Here is a 17,465-nt window from a genome sequence, read left to right on the forward strand (position 1 = left end):
TTAGTGTACAATATTGATACTGTTTCATGAATAATTCCTGATGCCCATCTCTTTTTATCTTTCCTCAGCAGTTCTGTCAGCTATTCATTTTTCAATCTTCCCATCATACTGTGTGATACACTAAAAAAAAAGTATTACTTCAATGAAGAGGGTCAAACTACTTGTGAAACAGCCATTAATCCGATTCCCTTTTTTCTGTCTGGGTACAAACCCTTCTACAGCTTGCAATTATTTATAGTTTTCAGTATATGGCTGATCCACAACAAAGAATCAATCCAGACAAATTATAAAATCATATCTCTGCTGTGTTTTAACTAACAAAAAACAAAAAAAAAAACAAACAAACAAAAAAAACAAGCAAAAAGAACGTAGTAAGGATGTACAAGGGTTTATAGCAGGACAATTATCTTTAAATATATCACCACTCTAAGCTGTTAATACAAAATAAATTTGATCATTTGCATTAAAATTAGTAACCTAGAATATAAAAAATGCCACACACATTCTGATGCTCAGTCTGAGGTTATGAGGAGTTCAGTCTTGCTCATGGGAGGTGGCAATTTAAAATGTTCCTGAAAAATGTGTTCCACTCACTGGAAGCAATATTTTGGATGAAATTACCAGGTTTTTTTTCTTCCAAAAGTGCTTAAGCACTGTGCATCAGCAAGAATTCACACTGATAATCAGAGATGAAAAATGCATAGTTAAGCTAGTAAGCACTTTTCTCTAAACAATTATTTTGTTTCTTGTCTGTATTTCAAAATACATTCAAGATGTATCTTTAAAAGGTAAGACTGAGACCCAGCTCCATTGGAACCAAAAGCCAGGGACTCAGGACAATCAATTTTGAGACACATAAGACTTTTCTGCTCCTGCTACCCCTCTCTCCATCCTATACTGTAACTGAGGTGCTAGGCTGTCTTTACTGCTTGCAGACCACTGCATTTCAGCATACAATTTTTTACTAACAAACAACTTACCTTTTAAATGCATAGCTCTAGTCTATTACACAGAACAACTATTCACACCTATTCACTCTGCACAAGCTTTGCTGCTTGTGGGCAGCCTTAAGAAACTGGTGGTCTGCCTGTTTCTTCCAAGTACATCAGTTGGTCTGACAAAAACCATTATTTCTTTCTCTAAAATCCTGTGTCTTTTATAAATACAGCACTTCTGAGAGGAAAGAAATTAAGGCAGAACATACTTCTCTAGCTGAAAGCCAGAGGTAGATTACACTGCACAGTTTGGGACAAGATCCTGCAGTGAATTGTGGCTGCAATGAGATGAGAACTTGTTCCTCAGTCCAGGAACCATTTGCGAAGTGGAAGACTGGAATCTGCAGTTCAGTCTGTAAAATGGAACCTGCACCAGTATATCTTCATTTTTAAGATGTTTTGGACAAAAAAAGTTTACTGCCCTGAACCCTGACAAGACAGTCTAAAATCTCTAGTCCAAAGAATGAAGCACACACAGCTTTATGTGAGTATTTCAGTACTGGGCTGGACTACAGAAAGACAATTCTGAAGTTTCAGGATTCTTGTTGGCATTTGTCTTGCCAGTTTCGGGCCCCCGCTCTTAAACTCTCTAGGCAAGAGACTAGAAAGATAGAACATGCTATGCAAATTAACATTTTACAGAAATTTCAACTAAAGCTTTTTTTAAACGATACATCCCCTAGGGAGGTAGTTTGTCTGAAGATGCTTCTTTGGAGAGGAAACTTCCCAACGGTTTGAGTGTGAAGCACGCAAATTTCTGAATCAGCAGAGTCCTGCTGCACTGAACATGCTGCCACACTCCCTGCTCCAAAGAGTGCAAAATTACAAGCCACGCTCTCTGCTGTTAATGATAACTGTATTATCAATGTACTTAATGATAAGTATTAATGATAACTGACTCATTAATACTACTGAAATCAGACTGTCTGCCTGGGAAAAAGGTTACTATAACAGACAGCAAATGGGTGTGAATTTGGATCTGAATAACAACAGATAGAGACAATAAGACACATATTTTATCAAGGCTTCCTAGGTGATCTCTAAAGTACACAGTGTGAGGCTTTAGTTCTAGTTTCTTCCTCTTCAAGTAAGAGTTACACTTCCCTGCTGTGTGTTCAGAGAAATTAGCTATTGCTATAGGCAAAGGAACCAGGTGAAACAGATTCTGGCTTAAAAAAAAGTAACACAACAAAATGAAAGAATCATGCTGACATATCACAAGAAGCTACTTATATACTTTACTGCCAATGAAAAAAACCAAAAACCCACAAATCCAACTGTATAGCACTCAGTGACAAATACTGGGACTGGTGAGACCTGAGACTCTAAATACTTGCCGAGTTTGACAATAATATATACCTTTAGGATAAACTATTTTTAGAGTAAGAGATTTAATTTTGTTTTTGTGCCTACAGTTTCCTCAAAGACTGGCTGATGAGTTTCAGGTTGTGCTTGTGGCTGCCAGGAAAAAAAAAAAATGTAAAGAATTATGGTGTCAGAAACTTTATACTTATATAATGACATGCAATCACAGCTGTCTATCAACAACCTGCGTCCTAACTTCTATATTTATCTTCTCTTCTTACAGATCTCTGAGTTCAATTCTGCCACTCCAAGCATTATTCTCTTGCCTCCTGACTACAGAAAAAAAATCTGTAATCATTACTGAATCCTCTTCAATGCCACCTCATGCAGGGTGCCTTTTCTTTAACATTATCAGACTTCTCCTGATGGAGAAGTGCTTCAGGAAAGAGCTTAAGGTACAAGGAAATATTTGTATTTGTCAGGACTTCCAGCCCATAGAGCACTCAACATCTTTGAAATCAGCTGTCATATCAACAACACAGATGTGTTTGCTGACTACTTGTCGTGCTTTCCCTTACAATGAGTGAATTTGAAAATTTATACACAGTCCTGGAGCTTCATAAACAGAGCCCTGCTGGCTGGACAGACAGAACTGCATATCGAAGACTAAGAAATGAAGGATGATGTCATGGAAACCTGCTTCTGGGAAACAGATAAAACAATGGGGCAATGATCTTCCATCGTCTAAGAGAGGCTGTCCCACTGGTGAAGAAACTAAGAGTATTCTAGTTCTATCTCCACTATCTTCAGTCTCCTAACTTGCTTTATATGGCAAATTGCCTCTCAGAAATAGGCAAAATGACTTTTTCATTCCTCACACCCTAGACTCCAGCCTTGACTGCAGAGCTCAGGTTCTAAATAACCAATGGCAAAGACTAATTGGAATAGCCGCAAGGGACTGCTTCCTTAGCTGCCCCTCTTGTTCAAAGAGCACTGTGACACTGATATGGAAGACATTCTTACTGCTTGTTCAAGAAACTGACTCAATTTGAAAAGATAGTAAGATTTTCACGATATGATAAAAACTAAGTAACTATGCAAAGATGATAGAAAGGAAAAAGAAGGGTGAATTGCAGTAGATGTATACTATAGGCTGAAATACTACGTAGGCTGAACTATATGCTGAACTACTACATACTATAAGCTGAACTACTATGTAGGCTGAATTATACATTGAACTACTACCAAGCTGAAGCTGGACATAAAAGTTTTTTGGAACTAAGTGGAGCAAAAGAAGATTAAGACAGGCTAACACAGTAAAATGCAGTAGCAGAAAACATCGCCCACCTCATCCATTAGAAGTAAACAGCAAACAGAAGCAGCAAACTACTTTACTCCTTAAGGCAGTAAGAGCCCAACTATAGACAGAAACAGGAATGCCTCCAATTCCTAGGACTTCAGTCTTCACAGAAAAGGTTAATTACGTTAAGACTATAAACAAAATGCATTTAGAAGAAGCAGATAAACAAAACTTAAAAGAGGGTTTAATGCTCAAAGTTGTATATATTCAAATCGTACGGAATTTACTGAAGAGTCATTATGGAATTAAATAAAACAATTTCTGACTGCTAGTTCTTCAAAATCCTGTGGAGGGCGGGCAAAGTTCCAAAGTGCCTGAGAAAAATCATTGAATATAGAACTTCAAATAGGGAAAGAGGACCTACTGAATTTCAACCATGTAGGTACTGACATGCTAACATTATTGTTAACAGCTCTGTAAGTCCTTCAGATGGTGCAATGGGCCGTATCAGACTAGCATTGCAATCTCTTTCAGTGCATACCTTCAGTTTCTTATCCCAGCTTAAGCTTGTGAAAAATTGGAGATAATAGAAGCAACTCACGCTAGAAAATTGGTACAGCTCTGTATTTTAAACATCTCTTTGTCCCTCCTCCACTTCTTGTGAAGACTGCTATTCAGGGTGGAACTGCAGCCTCTTTACCTAAAACTACTAGTCACGTGAACATGAGCAACACAAGGTCGGCATTATGGTAGGATTTTCAAAAAGTAGGTTTGGGTTTTTACTTTTTAAAGAAAATCTTAAAGATAACCCCAAGAACTTATAATGAAATTGCCTTTCCTACTATCTTGAGTTTTGACTCCAGACTGCCTTGCTTGTTTCCACTATTGATCTTCACAACCAGTAATTCTTTTGTCAAAACTGTGTTTTTGCAAAAGACCATATCTGTTTTTTATTACATAGCCTTGTCAGCTATTTTAGCGAGCTGCACTCTACCCTAGATAGACTCATTCCTTGGTCTCTCTCAATACATCACAGTCACCATAATGTCTCGGCATGACATCCACCTTGGCTAGCTCCCCTGCTGCAATACAGCCTAAAATATGCCTATACTGGTGCTGTAGCTAGCACATTTTAAAGATAGCATTTGTCCTTGTTTGAGCCTACTGTTGGAGACAGCAGTTAGGGTTCAAAGACTGCAGCAAAATCACTGGCAATTTTGCGGTTCTGGTCTTTATTCTGTGCAACTCACACGAGTCCACTTGCCAGTTCACTCTTCATTGCTTCACTTGTCCAGAGGTAAAAGGCTTTGAAAAGCAAAATAAGTATTTAACTTGCAAGTCAACACTCAGACTGCAGTAAAGGAAATAAAAAACTAAACAGACTTTAATGCATTAACTAAAGCTGTGAATCCTTTAGCTACAACTACAGCAGCAGCTTGATTTCACAAAAACTTTCTGTAAAAACTGAAGATACAATTCTGATACTTAAAGGAGTGTTTATAGCAAAGGCTATTTTATACCACAGTAAGAATGTGTAACTCTTCCTTTCATAACTTAAGTATGTGGTAAACAAAAGCAGCAGTTGCTTTGGGCTAAAGCCTTGCACTCTTCTGAATTTGAGGAAACACCACAGGATCACAGAATTGTAGGGGTTGGAAGGAACCTCACGCTGTCACTGAGTCCAACAGCCTGTGAAAGCAGAGTCCCCACAGCAGTTCGCACAGGTAGGCATCCAGATGGGTCTTGAATATCTCACAGAATCACAGAAAAACAGAATCACAGAACTTAGGGGCTGAAAGGGACTTCTAGAGATCATCAAATCCAACCCCCCTACCAAAGCAGGCTCCCCAGATCAGGTTGCACAGGTAGGCATCCAGGTGTGTCTTGAATGTCTCCAGAGAAGGAGACTCTACAACCCCCCTGGGCAGCCCATCCCAGTGCTTTGTCACCCTTACTGTAAAGCTCTTATGCACTTGTGCAGAACTTTCTATACTTCAGATTGTGGCCATTTCCCCTTGTCCTATCTGCATGTACCATTTAGAAAAGTCTGACCTCGTCCTTTTGCCTCCTGACCTTACATGTTAATAGACATTGATCAGATCCTCTCTGAGTATTCTTTTCTTAAGTCTGAACAGACCCAGGTCACTCAGCCTTTCCTCATAAGAGAGGTGCTACAGGCCCTTTATCATCTCTGTGGCCCTCCAGATAAGGAGACTCCACAACCTCTATGGGCAGCCTGTTCCAATGCTCTGTCTTACTTGCATTACTACAGAACTTCCTGTTCCAGTTTCTGCCTGTTGCCACTTATTTTATTATTGCTTGCCACTGAAACAAGTGCATCCCCATTGACTTGACTCACACACTTAAGAGATTTATAAACAGTTATGAGATGCCCTCTCAGCCTTCCCTTCTCCAGACTGAAGAGTCCCAGCCTGAAGAGTCCAGCATATAGGAGATGCTCTAGGCCCTCAATCATCTTTGTCGCCTTCTGCTGGACTCTCTCTAGAAGATCCCTGCCTTTTTTTGACTTGGGAGCCCAGAAACGGACACAATATTCCAGATGTGGCCTCACTAGTGAAGAATAGATGGGGAGGATCACCTCCCTCAACCTGCTGGTTGCGCCTTTTTTAATGCACCCGAGGATACTATTGGCCTTCTTGACCACAAGGGCACACTGCTGGCTCATGGCCAACCTAACACCCAGGTCCTTCTCTGTAGAGCTCCTCTCCAGCAGGTCATCCCCTAAGTTGTACTAATGCATACAGTTATTTCTCCTCAGGTGCAGGACTACACATTTGCTCTTGTTAAACTTCATCACATTCCTCTCTGCCCAACAATCCAGTTTGTTCAGGTCTTGCTGAATGGCAGCACAGCCTTCTGGTGTTGTCAGTCACTCTTCCCTGCCTTGTTTCATCAGCAAGCTTGCTGAGGGTGCATTCTATCCCTTCATCCAGGTCACTGATGAAGATGTTGAACAAGACTAGACCAAGTATTGACCCCTGGGGAACACCACTAGTTACAGGCTGCCAACTAGACTCTGTGCCACTGAATATAACCCTTGAGCTCTGCCAGTCAGGCAGTCTTCAGTCCACCTGACTGTTCACTCATCTATCTCACACTTTCTGAGCTTCATTACAAGGATGCTGTGTGAGACAGCATCAAACGCCTTGCTGAAGTCAAGGTACACAGTATCCACTGCTCATTCTGCATCTACCCAGCTGGTTATGACATCACGGAAGATGAGAATGACTGGCCTGTAATTGTCTGGATGCTCCTTCCTGCCCTTTTTGAAGACCAGTGTGATGCTGGCTGTCCTGCAGTTTTCAGGAACCTCTTCTGTTTTCCAAGACCCTTCAAAGATGACAGAGAACAGTTCAGCAGTCACCTATGCTAGCTCCCTCAGCACATGTGGGTGCATCCCATCAAGGCCCATGGATTTGTGTCCATTGATTTTATTTAGATGGTCTTTGACTGTATCCTGCTAGACCAAAGGGAAGTCTTCCATTCTCCAGACTTTCTCACCTACCTTCAGGATCTGAAATTCCTGAGGAGCAGTCTTAGTATAAAGATTGAAACAAAAAAGGCGTTCAGTATCTCCTCCTTCTCGGCATCCTGTGTCACCTGGAAACTCATCTCATTCAGTATCCACATTTTCCCTAGCCCTCTTTTTACTACTGACATACTTAGAAAAGCCTTTCTATATTTGACTTCCTTTGCCATAATCATATTCCAAGCGGGCCTTAGCCTTCCTCATTGCATCCCTGCAGGCCCTGACAACATTCCTATATTCTTCCCAAGTGGAAATAATATTTCCACACTTAGTGTACCTTCTTTTTCCCTTTGAGTTTCACAGAATCACAGAATCACAGAATGGCCAGGGTTGGAAGGGACCTCAAGGATCATGAATTTCCAACCCCCCTGCCACAGGCAGGGCCACCAACCTCCCCATTTAATATTAGACCAGGTGCCCAGGGCCTCATCCAGTCTGGCCTTGAACACCTCCAGGGATGGGGCATCCACAACCTCTCTGGGCAGCCTGTTCCAGCACCTCACCACTCTCATAGTAAAGAACTTCCCCCTGATATCCAACCTAAATCTTCCCTCCCTCAACCCCAAACCATTTCCCCTTGTCCTGCAGTTATCTACCCTTTCAAAGAGTTGATTCCCCTCCTGTTTGTAGGCTCCTTTAGATACTGAAAGGCTGCAATTAAGTCACCCAGCAGCCTTCTTTTCTCCAGGCTGAACAAGCCCAGCTCCCTCAGCCTGTCTTCATAGGAGAGGTTCTCCAGTCCCCTGATCATCTTCATGGCTCTCCTCTTGACCCTCTCCAACAGCACTCTATCTTTCTTGTACAGGGGGCTCCAGACCTGGGCACAGAACTCCAGATGGGGCCTTACAAGAGCAGAGTAGAGGGGGACAATCATCTCCCTGTCTCTGCTGGCCATCCCTCTTCTCATGGAGCCCAGGATACCATTTGATTTCCGAGCTGCAAGAGCACACTGCTGGCTCATGTTAAGTTTTTCATCTATCAAGACCCCCAGGTCCATCTCTGCAGGGCTGCTCTCAAGGACCGCTCCTTCCAGCCTGTATGGATGCCTGGGATTCCTCCAGCCCAAGTGCAAAACTTTGCACTTTGCTGTGTTGAACCTCATCAGGTTCATCCGGGCCCACCTTTCTAGCCTGTCGAGGTCCCTCTGAATGGCATCCCTTCCCTCTACCTTGTCAACTGCACCACTTAGCTCGTCAGCAAACTTGCTGAGGGTGCACTCGATTCCGTCATCGATGTCATTGATAAAGATGTTAAAGAGCACAAGAGTTTATCCATGAGCTCCTTGCTCATGTTTTAAATTAGCCTAAGGAGTAAAACAGACTACATAAGTGTATTTCAAACAAGAAGACAAAACAAAACAGAAAAGCGATTAGCAACCTGGACTAAGACTCATGGAAGCTGAAGTCAGTGAAAGCCTAAACCAAAGGATTACCCAATCAAAACTGATAACTCCTAAGATACGAGAGATCTGTCCAAAGAACTAGGTTGTCATCATCAGGCAAGAACTCCAGAGGGTTTCATGAGGACTCAATAGCTGTCAGAAATGATCTTGGCCAGACTTCCTCCAATCATGCATCATGCACATAGAAGTATGTGAGTGTGAATTAAAGCAATTTGAGTCAAAGCTTTTGAAAAACAACTTGCTTTAATATTTTTTAAGTATCACCTCTCCGTTTCACAATATTACACACTGAGTTTTATTTTGCTAACTTCCCTAGATGTAAATGAATACACAACAGATAGTGTGTCAGTGCACTGCAGATTCTTTCAAGAAGTAAACATTCAGCACACTCAGCCTTTTCTTGTGCTCTGGGCATATTTTCCACTCCTGTGGAACACTGACATACAACCTGTAAATTTATTCCACAGAAAAAATCTATGAACAAGGAGTTTCTGTGCCCTTCTGTAGCAGCTAAGGAAATGAACTAAGGAAAAAAAAAAAAAGATCATTTTGCAGTTTAGCAAAAAATGCTTTAATTTTAAAATACCCTCTCCATTCCTATATTTTACACAATGGAACTGTTTACTTTAAAAATGAAGTAAATGTAATTTCTTACCAGTCTCTTTTGCTGAAGCTGTTCTCTAAGTAATCTATCTTCTGGTAAGACATCACAAAGAAGAAAATAATTGTCCTGTTCTTCTGTTAAGAGATCAGAAAGTGTGGATAAGGCATGGGAGGTTGCTGCAGTTTTGAACATTAGTGGTATATAATCAGCTAAACCTCGGATGCAATGACTTTTTAAATCTATAAAAGTCAGCTATTTTAATTACATAATTTAATGAAACATACTTAAATATTTGTACACAATTATTCAAAAAACCTTATATCAGCCATTAAACTGTGTCTGATCTTAAACTGAATTGAATTTACACCATTTATATCACAGTATAAAGACAAATGTTTTGCACACTACCATCTTTATTCTCTTTTATGTTGGTTCTTCTGGAGGCATGAAGTAATTTTAATCACTGATATTCCTCACAGTATAAAGTCAGCATGAAAGAAAAATGAAATAACTTTTAACTCTATTTTTAACGTGAGATTTTTCACTTATTTTCCAAATAATTACCAATTTGCATTGGTAATTGCCCTGCCAATGCCACCTTTTACAGTCAGATCACATTCCATCTGTAAGTATATATCACAACTGTTTAATAACATATACTGACATTTTTAAATACATATTTTATGTTTAAAAATGTACAGTTTATGTTTACTAAAGAGTTATGTGGTTAGTGGACTGAACTATTAATAACTCTTTCACCGCTTAAGGTAGATTTCAGATTTCCCCATCTTTTTACATAGAACCCCATATGAAATAAGACAAAACTCCTGATTTCTGAGCTATTGCATTTCAAGGAGCTCATCATTAAAATTAACAAAATGTTCCCATTATTCTCTTGAAGGGCTACTGCTGGATTACAATTGTGGCAAGGACCTTCAGGTGCTTGATCCGCAATTTTCAAATTGAATGGTAGGTGTTAAAATTTCAGCAGCAAAATTATTCATATGTGAGATAAAGGTAATTACAGTCTTCAAAGTGATTTCCACATTTTCTAGAACCATTTTCTTAAAATGCATTTCAATTAAAATACTTTATTTCCACCCATCTCTGGCACTGGTTGCATGCATTTTTCCTCTCTTATGAGCTCTCCACAGAGTATTAAAGATGCAGAAAAGCCCTAATATTCTCCTAAATATTCTCCTATCTGCTTTTAGGTAAATTATGTATTTCTGTTACAAAATGGGAAGCCAAAGAAACACATTTACCTGGAACAGAAGGTGTGAAGTTCACAACAGGAAATTTATTACCGCATTTAATAAGTTTTGGTCTACTTAAGAGAAAAACTTTTGTACAATCAGACTCTGACATTACCATGGATTATCAAACAGGGCCAGAGCCTTGAAGTACAGTCCTGGTCTTGTGTCAGAGTGCAGAAAATTGCAGGCCTTGTACCGCTATGTGAGGGGATTTTCTCCTAACATTTCCAGGGCAGTAAGCACAGGAACAGGAGAAAGGAAATGTATGTGACTGTGGCCCTGCTGCCTAGAAGAAGCCAGTGGTACAAGCCAATAGTGGTGAGCAGGGTGAATTTGGGAAGACAGTTCCCTGTGAACATTTCTCCACATTTCCAAGACAATCAGAGATTATTTATGCAGTAGCTACCAAGGCCGCCCTAGCCATTATGAGGATCAGCACTGCTTCTAGGCCTTGATGTGCAACTGGCCCCAGTTTGGCAGTGTTTAAAGCCTGGAGTTGACTTAATCCTTAATTAGCACAGTATTGAAGCACGCTGCAATCCTTCAAAAGGGTACAGTTAAATATGCCGCTGATTTCAGTATTCTGACCTAGTGTCGGGATATTTCATATCTGACTGCATCAAAGCATGTAATTACCATGAGATCTGGCCAAAAATAAATAAGCAGCATACTTACCTAAGGGAGCTTCCGAATTTGTTCTTATCACACTACAAAAGTCTGTGATGGGCTGTTCTGCAAACCTCTTCTTCCAATATAAAATGTATCTTTACAAATAAGGGGAAGATGATTAGTGAAGAAAGAAGAATGAAAGAGGTTTAATAAACAGCTGATCTGCTCTCGTGTCTTTCATTCTCTAAATTCTTAGAGATCTTGGTGGAGTTGTTTTTTTTTTTTCTTGTTTTTTCCCTTTAATTCCTCTCTCAGTATTTTCATCCTTTAATCTGGTTTTCCAATTCATTAAATTTACTCAGCTTCATTAAACCTGGGTTGAACTACCCTGTCAAAATGAAAGACTTACATTTAGCTTTACATGAACACTGTGACCTATTCATATCTTCAGACAGATATGCCATTCAGGTGCATCTTTACTGAAAAGATATACCACAGAGTACTCTCAAATTCCCAAAATATTGAGGCTGCTGTTCTGTAAGATGCAGGCAAGTATCTGAAACTCAGTAAAAACACCAGCTTGTCAAAAGTGATGTCTTGGCAGGTCTCCCGTGGAGTTACTGAAAGCTGTAGCTTGGCAGACAACTAAGAAGACAGAAAAACGAAGTCCCCAAGCAGTGGGGGGTGAGGTAGCAGACAGAATAAGGAAGGCTCTAAACACATCTTGAAAGTTTAACCCATCAACAGTTGTTTAAAAGCATGCCTGCACTATCAGAGTTTGTTATAGCACCATTAACAGACCCCATCAGAGATTAGGCTCTCACTGAAATACAAGCTACTGTCTAACAATAAAAAAAAATATTACACACTCAGTACTATGATGAAAGGAGTAAAGCAGCCCTCGTGCTTATATTCAGAATTTTATAATAATAATAATTACTTGGGAAATGCTTACGTGCATGTTTACATTTATATTTATGACTGGTGTATGACATTAATAAAGATGGAGTTGGTCAGGTAAAGGCTAGCTGTTTCCTACGGACATGGCATCATAAAGACTCCTGGAGTTTTTAGGACATAAATGTGCAAAAGGATTTCAAGATGTCACCTAGTCTGTCCCCTGTAGTGAAATAAGTGAACACCATTTAGACAGACTCATCACACCATAATTTCTATGCCATGAAGCTAGCTTACTCTTAAGCAATTTGCTACCATAAGACTGCAACTTAACTCAAAGAATCGATGCTCAGACAAAGCAAATACCTTGTCACACTTCCAGATAGAGAGAATAACTGGTCAGTGACCTCTACATCATGCATGTGTTGAAAGCTTATTCCCCTCATTTCTACCCCTTCTCCTACTGCCAACTTATGTTTGCTTTTCTAAGCTTAAGAAAAAAAAGTTGTAAATTAGCATTGCTCTCCTCCGGACCCTTCAGCTCTTGTTGTTCTGTCAATAAATGCATAACTAAGACTGGTTGTAAGTCATTCACAGTATTAGACTAATTTGCTAATAATTGATGCAGCAAAGAATAGAAGACATATTTCAGAGTAACAACTTCATGACTTCCATCCTGGGGCCATTTTCTATAACATTTGGATACTTTCCAATTGAATTAACAGCAAAAAAATAAAAAATAAAAAAATCTAAATTGACTTTTTCTTGAAGAGGTGGTTTTCAAATACATTTTTAGTAACCCAGAATAAATCCCCCAAGCGCTCTTAAACTGGCATTCCATTACTGAGCAGTTCTGATCCCTTTATTTATTTGAGGAAAACAGCAAAACAGCATTATCTCCGAAGAACGCTGAATTCTTGTTCTGCTGCTTTCAGCACAAAACCAAACAAAAACAAGCATCAGTCTCCAATTTTAAGCAATGTTAAACTCATATGTTGGAATAAGGATTTATATGGCTTTTATCTTCCCAAATTTCATCCTAATATTTAATTTTTTTGCATCTTAAAGGTTAGAACAGTCTTTGGCTGAGTAACTTGTCATGGAAGACCTACCAGAAAACTCCTTCTTGTTAAGAAATCAGCCACCTAACATCTAAACACTGCAACAGAGCTAGCTACAAATTGGTAGGTACTGTCTAGCTTACTGACATCCTTGTGTGTGGAAGCAAAATGCCAAACAAGTGCCCAGTCTCTGAAATCACAAGCCAGCTGGGGCTGTGCCAGCTACTGCAGGACATTAAAAGAAAGCAAGCCAAATGTGATCCTGCTGAGGTGATCAGTGACACAGCTGTAGGAGTCACAGCTACACATCGATCACAGACCTGTGAAGTACAGTTAAGGATTTAATCTGATTTCTGTGGGGAAATACTGGCATCCCTATGACAGGGTAAATGAATTTCACCCCAGAATGTGGAAGCTCATGTGCTGAGCAGCTTCTGTACACAATACAGCTTTAGGACATCATGTAGTGGTAGAAATAATCCTTTCCTACACAAATAAGACCAAAAAATGGAAGAGTTGATTGTCTAGAGTGTGCTTTATGGAATAAACAGCTCTCTAGCTTGCTGGTTATAACATGAGCTGAGAAGTCCCTAGGATACGACAAATAATTTCTAATGGAAGAATTGCCCTGTGTTGTAACCATACAACAGTCCACTGTAAAACCAGTATTTCAGAAAGACAATTTCTTGTTTTCTGAAACTTTATATACTTTCACATACACATCTAGTACAAGCAATACATTCCATACCTTTTAAAATCTGCAACCAGTTTCACATCTGCAATGACAAGCTTGTGTTCAATTATCATGTGCTTCAGGAGCTGGTTTTGTTCTGCTAAGACATAGCATTCTTCACAGAAAATGCAAGGCACAGTGGGAGAACTTTCTACAGTAGCAACACCATCAGGACTTGCTGGACTTTCTGGTAGAGACAGAGGCTCCAAAATACACTCTGTAATGAAGACAAATAAAAAATAATTAAATTAGTTTTGACTAAGTGACAAATTTTCAGTTGCGGTGCAGATGGGGACAGAGGTAAACAGGAGCTGCTGGGAGCCACAAGGGGAAGAAGGCACAAAAACATAGGAAATACAGCTTCTTCAGTTCTATGCTGCTTTTGTGGAATACAAAATCTGTCCTAAGGCCGTTAAGGCTTCTACTTTCGCCATGTGAAAATATAAAACACTCTGGCAAGGCAGTGTGTTGGCAGAAGACTGATGGGCGTGACACACCAAATTCCGTTTACCTGGTAAAACTGCACAGCACGGAGTGATGGTAGTGCACAGCACACGGACTTACCTGCAGCAATACAGCTGCTCCTGACATTCCTCCTCTGCTAGCTTTACCTGCACTTCAGCCTATTCCCTTCCCCCAGACATTTCTTTATTACACTGAGGTTGTATAAATTGTTCCAATTTTTCCTATTTTAAGAACAGCAGCTGCTACTCTAAATGATACAGCAATCCTATCAAAAGGGTCAGCACTTCTAAGCAGAACTTTTTAGCTGCAAGATTCTAGTTTTTTGCATTCTTACAGTATTGGTTTATAGCCTGAAGCGTCATTAAAATGTGTTTACAGTGAAAAGTAGAGCAACTTAATTTCCCTTGCATTTGCTGACTCTTAACGACGCCAAGAGAACTAAGCAGATACTCTGCCAGCCAGTTCAGCTCTGCCCAATAAGCACCTACAGTGCTTTCTGCTCATTTTTGGTGTAGATCTCTTGCAATGACCTATTTGAACATTCACAAGTCCAAATAAACAAAAGCCTGTCTGCCTCATCAAATTGACTTTCGAGAGACAGGTGTGTAAGGTAGGGATTTCTTTGTGGCACAGACGAGGAGCTGATGCAGTTACTCAGCACGAGTAATAGGGAGAAGAAATTGTTTGGACCCAAAGAATTGGACTTGGAGAACAGATCTGTTAATCTTTCAGTGCAGAGGTGAGTGACAGCAGGAATAAACCGGGGTGAAGTACTGATGCCCAAAGAGTGTGGCTAATACTGAAAGAGAATTACTTAAATATCGACTGCTGGACCGGTGTGGCAACTGAAGAAGCTTACACAATTTATTTCAAAGCTTATGCAAGGAGGAGGTGAAGTAAAAAAGAACCCATGAAAATACCTTTGTGCTCATCTGCTGCAAGAGAACACTGAACAAGAGGATAAACGCACAGAGCAGAACAAAGGCCACAGCCTTTAGCATAGAAGCTAATGGATTAGCACATAATACAAACATCAGAATAGCACAAATAAATCTACTTGAAATCTCTGAAAAAGCAGCTAATTTCGATGCTATGTTTGGAGCCAAGTGGCCACTTGGAGAAAATATACTGGAGAAAAGCTGCTGAACTCTGAAGAACAGATGAGGGCTTAGCAGGGAGGGAGGGCACTGGGATGCATTTTTCACATGCAGTCATAGGAAAATGAGTGAAAAACTGCAAGCTTCTCACAGAATCTTTTCCAAGCATGTTGCTTGCTTTCAGGATCATTCTTAACCATTCAATTCTCAGAAAGTTTCAGAAAAGTCAATCACGTATTAACGTACATGACAGTGGCCATGGCCTTTGTGTTCACTCACAGGTATATTATTCTTCATTTGTTAACACTGAAGAGCATTTTTGTTGTTTAGTTCACTCAAATACCAGGAGATTCTTCTGCAGTGCTTCAGTTGGCCCTGCTCCTTATAACTTGAAAAACAAAATAACAGCAAAATGTATCACATAATTCCCTTCTTATTTGTGCCTGGGGTGAACAGGACAGTACACAGTTCTCTGTAAAACTCCTCCATCAAGTTTCTGCCAAATCATCCCTTGGCCTCTGAGTTTTCCTCCTCTACTTAATGCAAAATGAGCATGGCTGTTATGTAAGTAGATACTCCGAAGACTTCATTCAAAGTCCGTCTTATTCAGGAGCTGAGAAAACCCCTCTCTCATTTACAGAATTGACAGCTGACAGCTGACATCATGTTGCTCAACCTTTAACAATGACAGATAAAATTGTAGTCTTTTACAGCTAATTCTGAGCTAAAAATGTAAATTACTAGAAATAAAAGACTACAAGAATATATTCTCTGAAAACAAAGACTAAAAGGTATACCCTATTCTTTGGGGAAAAATAAAATGAATACTTTAAAGACATTTGACAATGAGCCAGTATAGAAAAGGATTTGGATTTCACGAATTACTTTCAAAACTGGAAGAGGCCCTACTTTTTGTTACAGGTGTGCATATGATATTAGTACAACATAATCCTGCTTCCTACACATTACAAACTCCATATACCACTTAACAGTGATAAAGGAAAATGAAAGAAGACTGCCCATTAGAGAAAGTACATGGCTTCATTTCATTTTAAGTGGTGTTAAATACAGACTAGTTAACCTTCACAGCTAATGAAGCAACAAGCTCAAAATGGATTCATTTTCCTTACTGGAACATTTTTAGTTTTAAATATGGTTGTTCCCAACTCAAAACTAATGTTGGTTTGCACGTTAAGTAAACGTTATGCCACAAAGGCATAATAAAGACTTTGCAATACAGGCAATGTACTCTATCTGCATGATCACGTGCAATTATCACAAAGCAATATGCCGTGCAATTTTATAGCCAATACAATAGATCTGAATAGCAGAAAGAAAAGCAAGGAAAGATTTGTGCATTTAAAGGTCACTTGTGAAAGATGTATCTAGGAGATGGTTTAACCATTAAGGGATGGAATGCCCTGCTATCCCGTCTTCCTGCACCTGATCCTGCCACTGCTAACCACCACATCCCCCCACTGCTTGTGCTGATTCTTATACTTGCCAAGTCCTTTGCTGAGTCGATTCAGCTCTCTAACCAGACAGAACTACTCACTTCTTTATTTTTGCACAGTAATATTGAAGATGCTCCAGTAAGGACATGAGCAAGCTGAGGAGCATGCAGCTAGAAGCACTGCGATGAATCAGGACCTTCCTGCTCTCATGGTGGCAAGCTGCTTAACAGCCTTAGCTGTTCTATGTGATTGTACTGTAAGCATGCCCTATAAAGTTTATGAGATTCCTTGAAAAGCATTACACACAAAGGAAAAGAAAGTACTATGATTTTATCGCTGTGCTTCTTAACAGTAATGTTTGGCACGGGATGCAAAACTTACTGCTCTCAGTACAGGCACACCTGAGTCACCAAATGCACTAACATGTGTCCTGCTCTGCTCTTTCTGGTCGCACATCAGAGCTACGTAGCCTAACTGCAAATGGGGAAAAGTTCAAGCTGCTGCGTAAGACACATTCTCCAGCTAGACAGCGTTCAGATCAACAACAAAGCTCCACTGTTCTCACGGCTCACTGACATGGCTTGGATTTGGGCTGGATTCAAGTGCCAATCTCAGGGAATGGCAGATACCTGCAGAAGGCACTCAGCAAGCCCAGGGAGGAGCTCCCATTCTCTGCAGAGAATGCTCAACTCAGACCCTTCCCTGGGAAGCTTTGCAACTGGAAAAAGAGGAATGAC

At 40.1% G+C, this 17,465-nt stretch overlaps 1 protein-coding gene across 1 annotated transcript in view; it reads right to left on the reverse strand.

The window, feature by feature from the left end:
* The window catches only part of ZNF277 (zinc finger protein 277), a 33,047-nt gene extending 19,111 nt beyond the window's left edge, over positions 1–13,936 (reverse strand). The window contains exons 1-3 of the mRNA XM_010706868.3: positions 13,728–13,936; positions 11,088–11,176; positions 9,208–9,290 (exon numbers count right to left, since the gene is read on the reverse strand). Coding sequence (XP_010705170.1) covers positions 9,208–9,290; positions 11,088–11,176; positions 13,728–13,786 — 231 coding nt within the window. The 5' untranslated portion in view covers positions 13,787–13,936. The remainder of the gene's footprint in view (positions 1–9,207; positions 9,291–11,087; positions 11,177–13,727) is intronic.
* Between the last annotated feature and the right edge of the window lie 3,529 nt (positions 13,937–17,465).

Source organism: Meleagris gallopavo, chromosome 1 (assembly GCF_000146605.3).
Source record: "Meleagris gallopavo isolate NT-WF06-2002-E0010 breed Aviagen turkey brand Nicholas breeding stock chromosome 1, Turkey_5.1, whole genome shotgun sequence".
Taxonomy (NCBI): domain Eukaryota; kingdom Metazoa; phylum Chordata; class Aves; order Galliformes; family Phasianidae; genus Meleagris; species Meleagris gallopavo.